Genomic DNA, 19,468 nt, shown 5'->3' on the forward strand with positions numbered 1-19,468 from the left:
TCCCCACTTCCCTTGCCCATGCATGGCAGAAAGGGGCAATTCCCCAAAATGGTAAGTTTACCCATGTGAGAATGATCTCACCCTTAGTCCACAAAACAATTTTATTAACCCAATAAATGAAAACCCCATCCCTTTGTAACCCCAACCCCTTCAAGAGGATGGAGGTGGGTAAGGGAGAAACCTGGGGTGGAAACGTCTCCTATTCCTCGTCTCCTATCCCTCAATGTAGAAGACTGTAGAGAGGAAGAGGAGCTGTGCAAATAGGTCATCAGAGGTGGAGGGGAGAGGGGAAAGGGGACTACTAGACCAGGATGGCCGCTGCAGAGGTAGAGGGTGAGGGATCTGTGGAAGACCCAGGAAGGGCTAGGGGAGCTGGGGCTAGAGAGCCAAAGGAGGTGGGAGGTGTGGGGGTGGAGCCCAGAAGTGGGGTCCGTTCTGAAGCCGGGTGGTCCCTTGGCTCCCCTTCCTCATCACCCTCTTGCCCCTGGGTTTCTTCCTCCTGCTCCTCATCCCCAGGACCCCGATGAACAGGCTGCTTGCAGATGGGGCAGGTCTTCCGGGTCTGAGTGAGCCAGGGGTCCACACAGCGGATGTGATAAGCTGCCAAGAGGAATGAGGTGAAGCGTGTGGTGCCTGCTGGTGGAGTGGGGGGGGGGGGGCACGGGCACAGGAAGTGAGGGCCTCACCATGAGCGCAGGGGAGCACCCTCAGCTTGTCCCCATCCTCATATTCATCCAGGCAGATGGCACACACATCATACTGGTCTCCTGGTGGAAGAAGAAAGGAGTTCTTTTACTGAGCCATTATGGACCAGGGCCCACAAGAACTCACTCTGGGAGGCCTGTGGTGGAGCTAAACCCTGCAAAAGTTATCTTCTCTGGCTCTACAGAGCCAGTAGAAGAGCTGAGACTGGAGCAGGATAGAACATGAGGAATCCGAGGTTAGAACAAGTAGAGAAACAGAGGTAAGAAGGGAAGTGGGTTTTTGGGGGGAGGTGTGAGGGTGGAGAGATAGGGAGTGGGAGGAGCAGAAATGGGGCAGGGCTTCTGCCATAGCCTTATATGGGCACTGGAGGCTCCAGTGCCTAAGACCCAGCCCCTCCTTACCTGTGTCTTGCTTCTCTGGCGGAATCTTCCCCACTCCTTCCGTTTTTCTGCTTTCTCCACCTTCCCTCTTATGAGCAAGGTCCTCCATCTCCCCCCCCCCCAACCCCAACTATTACATTTAATCATTTTTGCTTTCCATCTCCTGCTCTAATCCTGTCCTGTCCTCATTGTATGTATGCGTAAAAAGAGGAGGAAAGGAGGCATCTCAAGCTGACACCTCCCTGCCATCTCTGCCTCTTTCCTCCTGGGCTCCAACTCCTTCAGAACCAGGGAAATAGTGGGAAAGGCCTGCTCTCCTCCACCCTCCTCACCCTTTTGATAGTCATGTGTAGGAATCTGTTTCAGTTGCTCTTTGGTCAGTCGATTCCTCTGGAGCCGTTTCCTGTGCTGGATACAACGAACTATCTGGTGAAAGGGGGAGTGGATGATTAATTAGTCTTAGAGAAAAATCTGGACAATCCCATACAAACCAGCCCTATCTTGCAACCCCAGAGCCAGTCTGGCTTTAAAGGCCTCAGCTCTTCCCATCTTGGTCCCTGAGCTACTCACCATCACTGCTCCCATGGCCAAAACCAGCAGTCCCACAATCCCTGTGAAAGGGATGAGGTAATAGCCCAAGGGGAAGCTATTGTCTGGAACCAGAAGCACCCGAGCCCTGGGAAAAGGAAGACGAATATCAGAGGGGCAGGAAAGGCAAAGGGACAAAGGAAGAGGGACAAAGTAACTGGCTCTGGACAGGGCCCATGGAGGCGGAAGGGGATGGGAGGAAAGTACCAAGAGGCAGAGCATGATGGGCCTGAGGCTGAATGGTTGGGGCAGGGGCTTGGACTCCAGGCTGGCATGGACGTGCTGAAGGAAGAGTGGGAAGGAGGGACACGTCCTACCCCTTCTCGTAGACAAAGAGGGCACGCAGGTACTCGGAGCTTCTCTCCCCAATAAACACAGACGGGATCCAGATCTGCTGCTGGATTTCCTCTGCAGGGATTAGGGCATTACACTTGGGACCCAACCTTCCATACGAATCCTTTGGTAACCCTGGCATTTGGCTCTCTTGCCCCATTCCACCTAAAGGACTGATTTCTTTTCCCTAAGGCTTCAGCCCTCCCGCCATCTCTCAGTCTAACCTCTACTGAAAACCCAGCTGTCCAGATCCTCCAACCTTACCACTATTCCACACCATATTCAGAAGTTCATTGGAATTCACATTGTGTACCACAGCTGCACCATACCCAGCCCTCTGAGCATTTAGGACCTAGGGAGACAAGGCAGATAAGGAGCCATCATGGGCCTTGCCACCTTCCATTCCTGGTGCCTTTTTTACCCTCAGCCTCCCAGCTCCCACTCCACATTCAGCAACCTTGAGGTCAAAGTTGCAGTCGAATCTTCGAAGCAGTGCAATAAAGACTGACCCGTTGACCGGGGCTGGGGGTGGTGGGGCAATGGGGCTGCAGGCATTGTCTGGGTGAGCCTCCACAAGGAAGCCCTGGAGAAGAGAAGCAAACAACAGCTGGATTTCATCTCCCTAGGTGCTGCTCCCCACAGGTCCCACCACGCACACTGGCCCCCACAGGTCAGTGGGGTCTGAGCTCATTCCTGGGGTCTGAGCATCCCACCAAAGTCAGACATCTACGTCTTCTCTTAGCCTCCTGAAGATGCAATCACATCAAACAACATCCCTTTACCAGACCCTCCATCATCCCTCCCCCTTTCCCAGATAAGCTAATATATACTCCACACTCCTAGCTAATTCTTTTGCCCTCCAGTTTCCCACTGATTGTAATTCAATTCTCCATTCATCCACGTCACTTTCTCAAGTTGTTTCACATTCCCTGCTCTAATACATACTCTTAGGGAACATATTCTCCTGTTTAAAAAATACACAAGACCAAACCCAAATGGAGTTATTTGTGCTGACCCCCATGTCACCAAACTCAATACTTAATTATAATTTTAGCCTCCCCCAGGAATAGAATCTTAAACCACTCTATCTGGAGTTACTTGGTCAGCACTAGTGAGGTAATCTGCCTGGTAGACCCCCTGCAGTCCCCTAAAGAAAGGAGATCTTGCCACAGACAAACAAATCTTTGCTAGTATAACTTCCTTGCCCCACCCCCTTCTGGCTGTGAGTCTTTCATTTTGTATAGTTCTTCAAAGATCCTTTCTGCTCGGTGGAATGCTGCCTGATTCATGGGTCATTAAATAAAAGCCAGTAAGAGCTTTAAAATCTACTCAGTTGAATTTTTTTAACACCTCCCTTTAATTTTCCAATTACCTATCTTACAAACAACTATACTGATATCTATGACCCAACTAAGTTCTTGCTATGGGGCAGTCTTTGTGAAAAACTACTACAAAATTGCTTATCTAATTTAATTCTCAAAATAATACATGTGATAACTTCTATTACTATCCCATTTTACAGTAAAACAAACTAAGACTCAGAGAAATAATTTGTCCAAGGTCATAAAACCAGTAACTGGCTCTAGAGACCCTACTGATACGCACCACTCGTCCTGCCTTTTATTAGTCCACTTTCAGTCTCCCTTCTAAGGCTCAGAGTCCTAGGAGTAGACTTTGTATTCTCCCTCCAGATTCTGAATTCCACCACACTAGATGTGCTCTTGCACTTAGTTCCTAACTTGACTCTTTTCCTACCTCCAGGTTCACCCAAGAAAGGCTCCTCAACCCCTACCCAGCAGGGAGAATTCAGAGAAACAGGAAAGAGGGAAGAAAATCACCTGAAGTCCCTCCTGGCTCAAAGCAGCCCCAAAGAGAGCTGGGAGGTCTGCAAAGTCCATGCTGGCATTGTGGTCCGAGATCTGCGGACAAGAGAGTCCATGTTTGCCCTTCAACCTGCAACCTATCCCTTCAGCGCCCTTCTCCTAACGGTCCCTCAGACTCACCGCTCGAATGAGCCCCCGGGTGGGGGCCGCTCCCCACAACACAGTGGCCACAACCACAGGAAGCGGGAAGGCCGCAGGGTGCATGGTAGCGGGAGGGGAGAGGCGGAGGAGGCCGCGTCCCGATAACAGGAGCAGAAACGGAGTTCTGCGCCCTCTCTTGCCCTCCTTCAGGATCCCAGGGGTTCAACCACCCCCAGGTCCCACTTCCCAGCTACATGGGGGCGCGGGGAAGGACCCCCGATTCGGGGAGTGAGACAGCCAACCCGTTTAATGGAGCTGGGAGACACCAAAAATACCCCTTTCTGGTACAGGAATAAAACGGGGAAAGAGAACGGAGGCAAGCACAGGTGACAGAAAAACTTCTGGAAGGGTGGGGGAGCTCAAGGAGGTGGGACTTCCGGCCAGGTGGGCCGTCTTTCCATCCCCTGGAAAAGGGTTTCCGGCAAAGAAAGTCAGGCCGCTTCCAGCAATGGACGCTCAAGACGAAGGACTTCCGGTCCTAAAAGGCCGATTAAAAGAAAGGTTAGAGGTGGAGGGAGTGCCTGTGGAGATGAAAGGAGCACCGAGGTCCCAGAAGACGACTTAGTCGCTTCTCCGCTAGTGCCCGGGATCCCTCAGGGGCCCGGTTTACGAACCTCTCCTGCTCCCTCTGGCCGCAGCCGCCGTACCTTCAAGTCTCGCGAGAGTCGTCACCACGCTCCCTCCCACCTGCTGACGGCTTCCTGTATTATCGCGAGAGACCGCCTAATTCTGGCTAGTCTAGTTCACTCGATCTCGCGACATCTTCCAATACCCTCCTCTCTATTTTCCCGCGACTCCAATTCGACGAAAATTGCGCCTGTGCTCTGGCTGCCTAAATAGCTGCACCCCGTCCCCTCACCCATTCTTGAAGCTCCTCCTTCAGCTCCGCCTTACTCCCGGACGCCTTTGCGCTCGCGCGTGCGCCAACTTCCAGCTGGCGCTGGACCTGAGCGCCGGGGCGTACGCGCGCGCCCTCGCCCCTGTTGCGCGCGCGGTGTCACCTTGGGCGCGAGCGGGGCTGCGCGCGCACGGGTCCGGGAGCCCAGGGCCATTGAGTGGCGATGGCGGCGACGGCGAGTCCCGGGGCTTCTGGGGGGAACGGGAAGCCCCGTACCTCTCCTAAGTCCGTCAAGTTCCTGTTTGGGGGCCTGGCCGGGTAAGCTCAGGCCCCAGGGATGGGACAGGAGGAGGCAGGGACGGGTGCCAGGAACCGGGCCCTGTTCTTTGGGTGTGTTGCAGTGAACCGAGGTGACACGGGGTCATTGCTGTCCCCATCGTATTACGAGGTCCTTGTTGGGCTGCTAGGATCTTTTCACCCATCGCAGGGCCCCTTCTGGGCTGCATACACGACCCCCACCAGGCCACCTGAGTTTCCCAACCCATTGCTTGGCTCCGCGGGGCTGTTTGGGGTTTCAGGTCATTGCATGGCTCCTGCTGGACTAGGTGGAGTCCCAGGTCATGAATGCCCACCTCTCCTCCTTGGGTCGGACTGGATGCAGTCTCTGGGTCACTGCTTGACACCCTGAGAGCTGCATGGAACACTTTCATTGCATGGCCCCTACTGGACCGCTGGACTTTTCAGACCCATTGCTCTTGGTACACGCAGAGACTCTTGTACACATGCCCACCAGCCTCCTGAATATGTAGTCAATCGCATGGCAGGCCCTGCCCTTTGTGATCTCTTGTTGCCGGGCTCCAGGGGAACTTGGTAGATCTGGGACACCTAGCCCTTGACTCCACCCCTGTCTTCCCCCAGGATGGGAGCTACAGTTTTTGTGCAGCCCCTGGACCTGGTGAAGAACCGGATGCAGCTGAGTGGGGAAGGAGCCAAGACACGAGAGTACAAAACCAGCTTCCATGCCCTCACCAGCATTCTGAGGGCAGAAGGGCTGAGGGGCATTTACACCGGGTACTGGGGCCAAAGGATGGGGGTAGGGTGTGGGTTGACAGCTCTAGACTTTGGCTTGATGCACTGACCCCTTCGCTCCCCAGGCTGTCAGCTGGCCTGCTGCGCCAGGCCACCTATACCACTACTCGCCTTGGTATCTATACTGTGCTGTTTGAGCGCCTGACTGGGGCTGATGGTACACCCCCTGGCTTTCTGCTGAAGGCCCTGATTGGCATGACTGCAGGTGCAACTGGTGCCTTTGTGGGAACACCAGCAGAGGTGGCTCTTATCCGCATGACCGCTGATGGCCGGTGAGTTCCAGGTCTGAGCCTGCCCCCAGCCCCATTCCCTGGAATCTAGAATGAAAGAACTGATTTCTTATTCTAGATCTAGAGCACAGCATTCACCTGTTCACAGCATTCTGGCTTCCCTTTCTTTGCTCCTGTGGGGGCAGGGTGGTCTATCCCAAACTTGGCCTCTCCCTACCTTCCCACCAGGCTTCCCGCTGACCAGCGCCGTGGCTACAAAAACGTGTTTAATGCCCTGATTCGAATTGTCCGGGAAGAGGGCGTCCCCACACTTTGGAGGGTGAGTGAAGGGGCTGGAGACTGGGGATGTGGGGTCAGGTCTTGGACATTTCTGACTTCTCCCCCATCCCACCAACCCCAGGGCTGCATCCCTACCATGGCTCGGGCCGTCGTCGTCAATGCCGCCCAGCTCGCCTCCTACTCCCAGTCCAAGCAGTTTTTACTGGACTCAGGTGAGACCCAGAGCTGGGCCCTCAGCTCCCAGCCTAGCCTGGGCCAGCTGTGAGCTGACTGCCACCCCCTGCTCTGCCTCCTCCAGGCTACTTCTCTGACAACATCCTGTGCCACTTCTGTGCCAGCATGATCAGCGGCCTGGTCACCACTGCTGCCTCTATGCCTGTGGACATTGTCAAGACCCGGTGAGTGTGCAGACCTGGGCCTGAAGACGGACGGGAGAGCCCCCTTTATGTCTCTCATGCCCCTGCCTCCTCTCCTTCAGGATCCAGAACATGCGAATGATTGACGGGAAGCCGGAATACAAGAACGGGCTGGTGAGGAAGCAGGGCTAGGGGCTTGGGCTGCAGGATTGGATGCCCTGGGAGTGGGGGTGGGGGATAGCTGGGTAAGAGGAAGAGGGTCCCAGAGGCCAGGTCCCAGCCTCAGTGCCATGCCTGCCTGACTGTCTAGGATGTGCTGGTGAAGGTCGTCCGCTACGAGGGCTTCTTCAGTCTGTGGAAGGGCTTTACACCATACTATGCCCGCCTGGGTCCCCACACTGTCCTCACTTTCATCTTCTTGGAGCAGATGAACAAGGCCTACAAGCGTCTCTTCCTCAGTGGCTGAGGCGAGCGAGGGGCCTGGAGCCGCTGTGCCGGGGCTCCCACTCGCCCGCTGCTCCTACAGTCAGTGTGCCCCCCAGGGGACCTAGACTCTGCTGCCCTGGGCCCCTCTATTTATTTTCCCTCCACAGTATGGTTCCCTCCTCTGTGATAAAGGACTTTTGGTCTGTCCTGCCCCTGCTCCAGCTCGCCCTCCTTGTCCTAATCATCATGATCTCTCTGTCCCTGCCTATGCCTTGCACGGAGGTGGAAAGCTCCCTGCAGATTTCTGGCCTCCTCTTGGGTATTAGTTTCAGGGCACATAGTACAGCAGAAGGCCCCCCTTCTCAGTGGGGAAACCAAGGCAGAGCTGAGGGGACAGGAGAGAGCCGAAGCTGTCAAGATGATCAAAGGTCTGCAGTGGGAGGACATGGCCCTTCCTTCCTCCCTCTCACTGAGGACGTAATCAATAAATTGGATTGATGACACCACCCCCAAATCTGGAGAGTTGTGGGCGCAGGAGGGGGAGGAGACTGGACAAAGAAGCGGATGCCCCTGGAGAACAGGAACTGGAGTTTTTAAGAAAAATTATTAAAGAAAAAGTATCCGCTGTTTTTATGCAAATGTTATGTAAATCAGTCATGTCGCAGCAGCTGAAGGGTGAGAAAAACCCAAACTCCAGGCCCTGTGTGTTGCTTCCCAGCCCCTCACTCAAGAATGCAACAGACGCCCAGGTCATCTCATGTAATCCCCAGGAAAAACCTCTGGGGTCTGGTGACTGTTTCCGCAGCCTGAAGAGGGAGGGAATAGAGTCTGAGAGGGGAAGGCTGACCTGTCGGGGGCAGAGTGGGCACGGAGCCGGGCCCCCAGAGCCTGGAGGCTTGATGTGGGCTGTAGGCTGGGGAGAGTGACAGCCTTCTCCATTTCTTTAGGAGATGTGAGACTCCCAGGCCCTGCCCTCAAGGAGCTTAGGAACCTCTTGGGGCATAAAAGGGCATAGGAAGGTCAATTGGAAGGAGGGCTGGGCTGCACGAGGCCCGAAGGCTTCTCCAGAGCCAGGCCAGGGGACAGGCAGGCGAGGGGGCAGGCAGACGGCAGGTGGGAACTGTCGCCTTGGCAGAACCTCGTCAGTAGAAGTTGAGCTCAGCAGCCTGGCGGTGCAGTCGGGCCCTCCCACCTCTGCCTCTTCTCTTACCCTCTCCATGCGCATGCTGGCCTGGGCCACAGGGGCCGCTTTGAGACACTTGAAGCCTGGACCTTGTCCTTAAGGAGTGCTAAGTCCAGAGGGGAGGATGACACAGGGAAACTGGGAGTCAGCAACAGACCGTTGCAGGGTGATGTGGGGCACCCGCGCCAGCCTGGGTGAGGGGAGACGGTGCACAGTACCCGACTGGCCAGGGAAGTGGGGCGGGGCAGCACCCCTGGCCCACTGAGAGCAAAGGCTTAGAGGAGAAACGCTGGGGAGCAGGTGATCTCTGCAAAGTTTGTAATAACTGGAGCACAGGCTGTGAAGTGTCTGCTGTGGGAGGGGAAGCCTCACTGTTAGATGGGTTGGTGCACGGAAGTTTTCGATCGCCAAGCTCAGGAGTTGTTCTCTATATTGGAAAGAGTTCAGAGCAGGAGAAAGATGCGGTCAGGGTTGCAGGTTAGGAGGACTCTTCCTGCACCATCTGGAGGAAGGGGTCTCCGTGGAGCCAGAAAGGCTCAGCCCTCACTCCCATTCTCTGGGCCCTAAGTGTTGGCTTGGGCTGGAGGCAGGAGAGAAAGCCCTACCCAACGTGGTCAGGTGAATGGCAGAATCCATGGCACCAGAGGAGAGAACTGGGCTCCATCTGCCTACCTCCTGGCTTGACAGCAGGAAACCGAGAGTAGTTCAGTAAAACCCACCAAGATGGCACTCACTGCCAGGCCCTCCCCTCCCCAGTCCTGCTGCCCCGGGCAGAGCAGGAGAGCTGCGTTTCTGAGGCCATAGGTGCCAGGAGGCACCCACCTGTCCTCCTAGTACTGCAGGTTGCAGGCAGATAGCCTCAGTAGTACCACTGAGCTCCCAGGAAACTTCTGGATCTTGAGCTGGAACTTGCTTGTGGTTGGCCTGGTGGGTGGTTACCCTTGGAGGAGGGAAAAGGCACCCCAGGCAGGGTAAGTGCAGGCCAAGACTAGAGCTTTTGGGAGTGAGCAGTGCAACTAGGGTGGGGCAGCTGGGGCCTTGGGAATACTGGTGACGGTGCCCCAGCCTCGTTTCCCTCTCCAAAAGAACGAACATTTTATTTTTAAATTATTTTTATGATACAAATAATATATGATGGTGGAAAACCAGAAAATGCTAAGCAGAGGAATAGAAAATAAAACCACCTGTATTTATACCATCCAGAGACAATCAGGGCTCACATCTTGACATCTCTTCCCAAGTTTCCTTCAATACATGGATACATGTGGGAACCGTGCTATATTCTGTTTGTTGTTTGCTTTTTCCTAAAACTTCCCCAAAGTGATGGTAATAACCTAGTGGTCTGGGAACCCCGCCGTCCATGCAGCATCAGGAGCTCTCTTCTGTGACCCACCCAACTCCTCCATCTCACTACCTCTCCAGATATGCTGGGTCTGGGATTGTGTGCCCGGGGTGAGCAGAGGAGGCTCCTGACAAAGAAGCAGTAATGAAGCCCTCCCCCGACCCTGTACTCTGTACCCACCCGCCCCCAGCTAGATCCCAATAGGAAAGCCCATCAGAGTCTCTCTCGAGGTCCCCAAACCACCCCCCCTCAGAGGCTGTGGCCAGAGTACCTAACGCCCACTGTCCCTAGCAGGTCCTGACCACGACCCATGCTCAGGGCTGAGGGCCGCCGTCCTGCCAGCAGAGGCCCCACACGGCCATTAGGCCGCACCCACAGGAAGAGGCTAGAGCGGAAAGTGGGGAGTGAGCCTTGGAGGAAAAGCAGCCAGGCCCGGGCCACTGTCACTTGCCTTCCCCTCTGCAGCTCTAGATGTGAGGTGTGCGTGACAGTGGCCAGGGCCTGTGGTTTCACGTGCTGGACCCAGAACAGCAGCAGGATGAGGACCACAGAGGCAAAGAGGAGCCAGAGGAGACCCAAGATATAGAAGCCCAGGAAGAGGCAGCAGAAGTCAGAGTTGATAGGGTTGTTTCTGGAACTCTCTGCATTCCACTGAGCCACCCCCTTGGCCTTCAGGAGGTTGACAAATTCAGAGATGGTGGCTGTGGTGGATTCTAAGATAGTGGGAAGTGAAGTGGGTTCTGTGGAGGTTAAGGATATGGTGGGTTCTGAGGTCTCGCTTGTGGGCTCTGAGGTGCTCGGGGCTGTGGGCTCTGGGGTGCTCTGGGCTGTGGGCTCTGGGGTGCTCGGTGCTGTGGGCTCTGGGGTGCTCTGGGCTGTGGGCTCTGGGGTGCTCGGGGCTGTGGGCTCTGGGGTGCTCGGGGCTGTGGGCTCTGGGGTGCTCGGGGCTGTGGGCTCTGGGGTGGGTTTTAGAGTTTTGGAGAATGTGATGGGTCCTGTAGAAATTCGGAACGTGGTCTGTTCCTTAGTTGGAGGCAAGGAGGACACTTGGGGGCCTAGCGGAGCAGTCGGCACTGAGTAAAGCAGGCCCCAGTGGGTGGTGTGGGCGCTGGTGTGGGTAGAGAAGCTGCCCGCAGCCCTTGTGGCAGGCACCTCGTCATCCTCTTCGTAGACGTCGTAGTCTATGCTGTCCCTGTCGCCAGGGGTGTGGCAGCCCTCCCCTGAGTAGGTGTAGACAAACGTGTTGGGCAGATTGACACACCCCACGCTCGTCACGTTGGGGGTCATGGCCTTGGCGTCCACACCCTCCTTCCATATGTACACGTTGTTGGCATTGTCCTGCAGCCAGCGGCTGAAATAGAGGATCCCGCAGTCACAGAACCAGGTGTTGTCGTGGAAAAAAGAAAAAGGCAGGAGGAGGTCCCCAAAGAAGCCCTTTGGTATTGTGCGCAGCAAGTTCCGCTGGAGGTAGAGGGTGTCAAGTTCCTCCAACCCATCCAGGAACCCAGGGGGCAGCTCACTCAACCCGTTTTCAGCCAGGTTGAGCTTCTTCAGCTTGGGCGTGGGCTGCAGGAGCCGCGGGGGCAGAGTCTTCAGCTTGTTGCCACGCAAGTAGAGCTCATGGAGGTGGCTCAGGCCATCCAGGGCATCAGGAGACAATGAGGCCAGCTCGTTGAAGGAGACGTCCAGGGTATAGAGTGCCGGCAGCGCCCGTCCCAACAAGGGCAGGCTTCTCAGCGTATTGTGGGATATAATCAGGGTCTCCAGCCGGGGCAGCGTCGCATCAGTCTGCAGGCTGGTCAGCTGGCTCTTCTCCAGGTGCAGCTGAGTGAGGTGAGTCAGATTCACCATGGACACCATGGAGAAGGTGCCCAGAGGGTTCCCACCCAGGCGGAGGATGTTGGTTTCTGCTTGCAGATCTGGAGGTGGTGCCTTCAGACCCTTATTTTCACAGTTCATTTCCACCTCGCTGACCACTTTGCTGATGCCACAGATCGGGTGGGAGTGTGAAGGGCTTGGCAGCAGGAGCAGCAAGAGGAAGAGAGGCATGGGGACCTGTGGGCAAGGGGGGCTTGAGTGGGCACCCCTCCACCCCCCGGCAGTATTCCTCCAGGCCCTAGCCCGCGCTGCAGCTTCCAGGATCCCTTCCAGAAACTCAGCTCCCACACCTCCCCGCCTCCACTCCCCTCTCCTCCCCTTGCCCCCCAAAGCCTAAACTGCTAGCTCCAGGTCCTTGGCTGGTATCCGTCCCTCAGGCCCCCTCCTCCCCCGGCCCCAGCTTACAGGCCAGCAGAAAGACCTCCGGAGCCACAGAGCTTCTTCCAGGGTGTGACTTGGTCCTTCTCTCTTCCAGCTCCAGGGAGGGCCTGGTCAGCGGCAGGAAGGGGGTGGAGATGGGGAGGAAATGCCAGCCCGATAGGGGCTCCGGGGACCCGGCGAACGGTCTCCCTCCCGGACACAGGCCTTTATCACCTCCTTCCACAACCTTCCCCAAGCCCTCCTTTTGGTCCCGCTCTTGCCTACTGTCCTTCTACACCAGGAGATGGGGAGTGGACTCCAGCCACCACTGTCTTCCAGCTTTTAAAAAAACCTCTCCAGCTGCCCCTCTCATTTCCCCTTCACAGCTGCATTCTTTCTTCTTCTTTTTTTTCTTTTTTTTTGGCCGCACCACACGGCATGCGGGATCTTCCCCGAACTCGTGCCCTCTGCATTGGGAGTGCAGAGTCTTAACCACTGGACCGCCAGGGAAGTCCCACAGCTGCGTTCTTCGAATTGCCTAACTTTAACCCTCGCCTCCCTCTCCCTCCTCATCCCACTCTAGGCTGTTTCTCCCCCACCCCCACTCCATGGACTCAGTTCTTACCATGGTCACCATTGACCCCCAACCCTCTCCATCCACTGGACACTCCTCCACATGATCTTACTTGTTTTCCGAAGCCTGAACACCTGTGGCCACTCCCACTTTGGGACTCATGACAGTAATTTTTTCTTTTTAAATTTATTTTTAAGCTTATTTTTTATTGAAGTATAGTTGATTTACAATGTTGTGTTAATTCCTGCTGTTACAGCAAAGTGACTCAGTTATACACATATACACATTCTTTTTCATATTCTTTTCCATTATGGTTTATCCCAGGATGTTGAATACAGTTCCTTGTGCTACACATTAGGACCCTGTTGTTTATCTGAGAGTAATTTTTTCTTGGTTTCCCTCTTGCCTCTCTGGCTGACCCTTCTCAATGTCCTTTGTGGATTCTTCTTCCCCTGCCCTTCATGAAAAATTAACATGCCCCCAGAATTCGGTCTTTGGCCCTCCTCTTCTCTTACGCTACACAAACACCTGAGAGTCTCCTCATCCATTCCCTTGCCTTCGACCACCACCTGTCCCCCAGTGACTCTCAAATCTTTGTCTCTAGCCCAGACCCCTCTCCTGAGACCCGAACACATATGTCCCACTGCCTTTTGGATTTCTTGGCTCTCCCAAAGGCCCTGAAGCAATATGTTCAAAACTGAGCTCATCATCTGTCTCCAAACAGCTAATCCTCCTGTGTTGTCCAACCTGGTGAGTGGTTCTGTCATCCACTCATTTATGTAGCCCTTCAACCAGTACAAACAAAATCCCTGATAGTCATCCTTAATTACCCCCCTCCATTCCCACATGCAACCTGCTATCAAGTCCAGCTGATTTTACCTCCTTTTTTTTTTTAAGAATTCTTTTTTTTAAAATTAATTAATTAGTTTATTTATTTGGCCACGCCGGATCTTAGTTGCAGCACACAGGATCTTCGTTGCCTCATGTGGGATCTTCATTGCGGCATACGGGATCTAGTTCTGTCCAGGGATTGAACCCTGGCCCCCTGCATTGGGAGCGTGGAGTCTTAACCACTGGACCGCCGGGGAAGTCCCTGATTTTACCTCCTAATGCCCCTCAAACCCACCCCTTCCCATCCCCCCTGCCACCATTCCTTGTCCGGGGTGCCATGTTCTCTCCACTGCTTCACTGCAGCAGCCTCCCTGATGCTCTCCCAACTTTCTAACTCCCCTCCTTCTCCCCACCCAAGTGGTCTTTCAGAAATGCAGATTTTCTCATATCCTTCCACTGCCTGAAAGTCACCAATGGCTCCTTGTAGCCCTCAGGAGGGAGTCTAACATCCCTAATGTGGCCTACAGGGTCCCGCGTGATCTGACCCTTGCTCACCTGTCCAGGCCCATCTCTTAACACTCCACCCTTCACTCTAGGTTATTCTCTTTCTTGTGCCTGGACCCTTCTTCTCACCCCTTATCCCCTTCTGCCTAACTCTTACTTATCTGGAAAGTTCCAGCCCATGATTTCTTCCTCTGGAAAGCCTGTTAGGATTTCCCAAGACCAGGTTAGGTGCCTGTTTCAGAAAGTAAGCCATCATATCTGTTGGTCCATGGCCCCTTCCAATGATGAAAATGTCCTATCAACTGTCCCTAGAAGGGGCACCATGCAGCTGCGTGAGCCTGCCCCTATCTGCTGACTGGTGACTGGACAAGGGGTGGACACTTGAGCCAGATGCAGTTAATCCATAGATTTGCCATTATAATTTGCCGGCTGCAAAAAGTACTTGAAAACATGGAGGAAACGAGGCACTAAGCAGCAAGAAGTGAGGGGGAGAGCTGCATAGACAGAGGCCCTGACATGGAGTAAGGCCCCTAAGGCGGTTGGTTTTTTTGCCACTTTGGCACCAATTAGGATTTTTAGTTGTAAGTAACAGGAAATGTTCTGCCTAATTTAGGCTGAAAAGGAATTTATTAAAAATACATTTTGGACTTCCCTGGCAGTCCAGTGGTTAAGACTCCACGCTTCCACTGCAGGGGACATTGGTCGGGGAACTAAGATCCTGCATGCCGCGTGGTGCGGCCAAAATAAAAATAAAAATACGTTGGCTACTTCACAGACTTCTCAGTGAGGGCTGCAGAACCAGACGTGGGACTGTGTAGCTAGGAGCAGTGCCCAGAGCCAGCCTGCAGAACCAGTCTGGTGAGCAAACCTCTGCGCCTGCTGCAAGACCAGGTCCCTGAAGCTTGCTCCGCTGCAGCTGCTGAGCCAGGAACTCAGCGTTACCACAACCTCCCGGCTGCAGAGAGAGAATCCTGCATCATCCCTACCCCTTTGTGATACTAGCTCCTGATTCAGAGTCTGGGTGTGAGTCTGATTCGTCTTGTACCTGTGACCCAGCTGCAAGGGAGTCTGGGAAAGCAAGTATCTGGCATTTTCAGCTTCTGTAATAGGAGGCAGGTTCTGCTTCTCCAAAGATTTCTAAGTTGAAGGATTTTGCAGACAGAGAGAAGAGATTCATATACTTTGGCACCTACTGAAATGGTCCTAATGTTTTTTGTTTTTTTTAAAAAATTAATTAATTAATTTATTTATTTTTGGCTGTGTTGGGTCTTCATTTCTGTGCGAGGGCTTTCTCCAGTTGTGGAGAGCGGGGGCCACTCTTCATCGCGGTGCGCGGGCCTCTCACTGTCGCGGCCTCTCCCGTTGCGGAGCACAAGCTCCAGATGCGCAGGCTCAGTAGTTGTGGCTCACGGGCTTAGTTGCTCCGCGGCATGTGGGATCCTCCCAGACCAGGGCTCGAACCCGTGTCCCCTGCATTGGCAGGCAGACTCCCAACCACTGTGCCACCAGGGAAGCCCGGTCCTAATGTTTTATTTTCTTCATATGTCGACGTCCTGAATTGTTTCTAATTTTGCATCTTTGAATGTTTGGGATTAACCCTACTTGGCCATTATGAATTATTCTTTAGATATAATTATAGGTTGGTTTGCTCACATTTTATTTAGAACTTTTACATCGAAGTTAGAAAATAGGAGTGGCCCATAGATTTCTTTTGAGGGGCCTTTGTCTTATTCTGTTCTTTTGTTTTGTTGTCAGAGTTATACTGGCCTTGTAAAATAAGTTGGAAATTTTTAGAGCCTCTGGAAAAGCTAGAGATCATAGGGATTTTCCATGAAGTTTTGGTGGAATTCACCTATAAAACCATCTGGACCTGATGACAGTTGGGGGAAAGCTCCTTGAATACCTTTCCAATTCCTACTCTGTTTGTCTATTGAAGATTCTACATCTTGAGTCAATTTTAGTAACTGATATTTTTCTAATAAAATATCTATTTCATGTGGCAGTTCAATTTATTATTGCAAGTTTGAGCATTTTATACTTTTATCATTTGTTAAAATCTCCATATGTGTAGTTATGACCCCTAATGTTGTTTGTTTGTATTTTTGCTCTTCCTCTTTTCTGTCTTCCTCCCTGCCCTTCTTTCTTTATTCACCAGACTTGCCAAAGATTGGTCTATTTTATTGGACTAAAGAACGAGATTTATTATTTTTACTAGTCAATTGTTGGGTTTTTTTATTTGATGACAGATTTCTACTTTTATCTTTAATAATTTCTCATACTTTGAGCTTCTTTTCTTTTTTTTAACTAATTTATTTTTAAAGGATTGTCTTTTTAAAAAATATTTTTGTTTATTTATTTATTTACTTGGCCATGCCGGGTCTTAGCTGCGGCACAGGGGATCTTTGTTGTGGCATGCGGGAATGTGGGACCTTTTTTTTTTTTTTTAGTTGCAGCATGCGGGCTCTTAGTTGCGGCATCTGGGATATAGTTCCCCGACCAGGGATGGAACCCGGGCCCCCTGCATTGGGAGGGAGTCCTAACCACTGGACTACCAGGGAAGTCCCTAAAATTTATTTTATTGAAGTATAGTTGATTTACAACATTTTGTTAGTTTCTGATGAGCTTATTTTCATGTTCTCTTTCTGCCTTCTTGAGTTGAAATCTTCGTTGACTTATTTTCAATCTTTCTTGCTTTGCAGGTAAATTCACTTAATTTATACTTTTCATTTGAGTGCTGCTTTGTGCCATCTCACATTTTTTATCATCTAATACCTAAGATGAATATTTGTAATTTTTATATCCAGCATCTATTCCTCTAAAATAAGGACCCCCATTTCCTTTTAAGAGATTACACCTCCCCAGATTAGTGTATACTTGATGGGAGTAGGTATTCTGGCCTCTTGCTTTGGAAACCAAAATGTCTTTGGAAGTTCCTTCCACTAGATCCTTCCTGTTACCACCTGAGTTCAGCCCAGAGATGTGACCTAATCATGGACAACCATACTCCCTCTCCTAGGATTTCAAATGGTGAATGAGGTGACAAAAGAAGAGAAAATAGAACTGGACTTGATTTATTTCAACAAAGTGCTCAGGAAAAGCTGTAGAATAGTTCCTGCTACTAACTCCTCAGCCTCACCTAATCCCTTAGCAGTCCTGGATTTCCAGTGTTCACTTGTACCCCGTGAGCTTCTGCATCTTTCCAAGAAGTCTGTGTTGGATTAAGTTAGGTAGAGTTGATTTCTGTTGCATGCATCCAAAGAAATCCAATTCAGGGCTCTGGTTGTGGTTCATTTTTAAAGAGTTTGAGCAGAAGTCGTTAGTTGGAGGTCTACTCAAGACCCATTCAGCTTTTCCTCTTTTTTTTCTTTTGAGAAATTACTCCTACCCCATCCTTAGAATTTTTCGTGCGAATGACTCTGTCCCAGCTGCATGAGTGAACCTAAGTCAGTCACTAGACTTCCTCCCCTTTGACAAGTACCCTGATACAAGCTGGTCAGGGTATTCCATGGTCAGAGTGATTGGTCCAAGCACAGACACAGGAAGTAAGTTGGTCCTTTCATAATGAAGCCCAAGACTTCTGTTGGATGCTTGAGGTATACATACTTCCTCTGGCTGTAGACAAGGAAATATGTAACCCCAGGTGAGCTGTTGGCACCCATCTTGTGATCACAAGGGGATCTGGCCTTAGGATGAAGCTAATGTCAGGAGAGGTATAATGAAAAAAAAAAATCTCCTTGGCATCATTGAAATGCTGTATCAAACCAATTTTGAAGTTCAGTGAACCAAAAATCCTCTTATTTATTTCTTAAACTGATTGCTATTGGAATTGTTACTTGCAACATAATGGGCTTAAAGATTGTATTTTCTATTTTTTCTTGTCTTTTTTTAAAAGTAGAATTATTTACAAAGATATTTTTTAAATTTCAAGTAGACTTTTAAAAATTAAACTTTTTATTTTGAGATAATTATCGATTCACATGCAGTTGTAAGAAATAAGACAGAGATTCCATGTACTCGTTACCCAATTTTCCCCAATAGTAATATCTTGCAAAACTGTAGTACAGGGACTTCCCTGGTGGTCCAGTGGCTAATACTCTGTGCTCCCAAGGGAGGGGGCCCCGGTTCGATCCCCCTTCAGGGAACTAGATCCCACATGCCGCAACTAAAGATCTTGCAAGCCGCGTCTAAGACCGGGCACAGCCAAATAAATAAATATTTTTTTAAAACTGTAGTACATACAATATCAAAACGATGATACTGACATTGTTCTGTCAGAACATTTCCGTCACCATAAGCCTCCCTCATGTTGCCCTTTGGTAGCCTCACCCTCTTCCTTCCTACCTCCCCACCCCTCCTTAACCCCCTGACAACTACTAATCTGTTCTTCATTGCTATAATCTTGTCGTTTCAAGAATGTTATATAAATGGGATCATACAGTATATAACCTTTTGGAACTTTTTTTTTTCCACTCAGCATAATTCTCTGGAGATTCATACAGGTTGTTGTGTGCGTCAGGAGTTCATTTCTTTTTATTTCTGAGTAGTCTTCCCTAGTATGTATGTTCTGCAGTTTATCTGTTTACCAATGGAAGGACGTGTGGACTGATTCCAGCTGTTGGCTTATTACAAATAGATCTGCTATAAACATTAATGTGCAGATTTGGGTGTGAACATAAGTCTTCATTTCCCTGGGAAAAATTGCTCAGGAATGGAATTTCTGGGTCATATGGTAGTTGCATGTTTATTTTGGGGGGCTTTATCTTTGGGTTATTCTTTGACTTTATCCTGTTTGGGGTTTGCTCAGCTTCTTACATGTGTAAGTTTATGTCTCTGGCCAAATTTGGGTAGTTTTCAGCTATTATTTCCTTGAGAACTGTTTCAGCCTCATCCTCCTTCTCCTCTGTTTCTGGGACTCTGTTGACACAATAGTAGATCTTTTGTTATAGTCCCACAGCTCCCATGGGAGACTATGTTTTTTTAGTCTTCTTTCTCTCTGTTATTCAGAATGGGTGATTTCTATTATTAAATCTTTCAGCTCACTGATTCTTTTCTCTGTCCCCTTCATTCTGTTGTTGAGCCTGTTCCCTGACCTTTCATTTCAGTTATTAAATTTTTAGCTCTAAAATTTCCATTTGGTTCTTCTCTAGATCTTCTATTTCTTTGCTGAAGCTTTCTATTTTTTCATTTGTTTCAAGCATATGCATAATTTCTTGTTAAAGCATTTTATCGTGGCTGCTTTAAAATATTTTTCAGATAGTCCTAACATCTCTGTCCTTTGTGTGGTGGCAGCTACGGATTGGCTTTTTTCATTCAGTTTGAGCTCTTCCCAGTTTTTGGTATGACTAAATTTTTTTAAAATAAATTTTTATTTATTTATTTTTGGCTGCGTTGGGTCTTCGTTGCTGCATGCAGGCCTTCTCTAGTTGTGGCGGGTGGGGACTACTCTTCGTTGCAGTGCCCGGGCTTCTCATTGCGGTGGCTTCTCTTGTTGCGGAGCACGGGCTCTAGGCACGCAGGCTTCAGTAGTTGTGGCTCACAGGCTCTAGAG

The 19,468-nt window shown here is 51.1% G+C and overlaps 3 protein-coding genes across 5 annotated transcripts; 1 reads left to right on the forward strand and 2 right to left on the reverse strand.

Annotated features, from left to right (window-relative positions):
- Positions 1-87: 87 nt before the first annotated feature.
- Positions 88-4,884, reverse strand: RNF167 (ring finger protein 167). Of its 3 annotated transcripts, none has more exons than XM_059909038.1 (10): positions 4,678-4,884; positions 4,010-4,508; positions 3,845-3,925; positions 2,464-2,589; positions 2,271-2,358; positions 1,991-2,081; positions 1,656-1,761; positions 1,418-1,511; positions 687-767; positions 88-600 (listed from the first exon to the last, which is right to left on the reverse strand). In XM_059909038.1, the coding sequence occupies exons 2-10, from the start codon at positions 4,091-4,093 to the stop codon at positions 302-304; spliced, it is 1,050 nt and encodes a 349-aa protein (XP_059765021.1). In that variant the 5' UTR covers positions 4,094-4,508; positions 4,678-4,884; the 3' UTR covers positions 88-301. The 3 variants fall into 3 exon arrangements, with proteins under 3 accessions (XP_059765021.1, XP_059765020.1, XP_059765022.1); XM_059909037.1 differs by having other exon boundaries at positions 4,645-4,884; XM_059909039.1 differs by lacking the exon at positions 2,464-2,589 and having other exon boundaries at positions 4,645-4,883.
- SLC25A11 (solute carrier family 25 member 11) lies at positions 4,853-7,887 on the forward strand. Its single transcript, XM_059909040.1, has 8 exons — positions 4,853-5,186; positions 5,787-5,939; positions 6,023-6,229; positions 6,416-6,506; positions 6,588-6,678; positions 6,765-6,864; positions 6,945-6,996; positions 7,133-7,887. The coding sequence occupies exons 1-8, from the start codon at positions 5,092-5,094 to the stop codon at positions 7,286-7,288; spliced, it is 945 nt and encodes a 314-aa protein (XP_059765023.1). The 5' UTR covers positions 4,853-5,091; the 3' UTR covers positions 7,289-7,887.
- A 2,029-nt stretch (positions 7,888-9,916) lies between these two features.
- Positions 9,917-12,091, reverse strand: GP1BA (glycoprotein Ib platelet subunit alpha). The gene is made up of 2 exons (XM_059909036.1): positions 12,057-12,091; positions 9,917-11,828 (listed from the first exon to the last, which is right to left on the reverse strand). Exon 2 carries the CDS (start codon positions 11,820-11,822, stop codon positions 10,023-10,025), a length of 1,800 nt encoding a protein of 599 aa, XP_059765019.1. The 5' UTR covers positions 11,823-11,828; positions 12,057-12,091; the 3' UTR covers positions 9,917-10,022.
- Between the last annotated feature and the right edge of the window lie 7,377 nt (positions 12,092-19,468).

This window comes from Balaenoptera ricei, chromosome 20, assembly GCF_028023285.1.
Source record: "Balaenoptera ricei isolate mBalRic1 chromosome 20, mBalRic1.hap2, whole genome shotgun sequence".
Taxonomy (NCBI): Eukaryota; Metazoa; Chordata; class Mammalia; order Artiodactyla; family Balaenopteridae; genus Balaenoptera; species Balaenoptera ricei.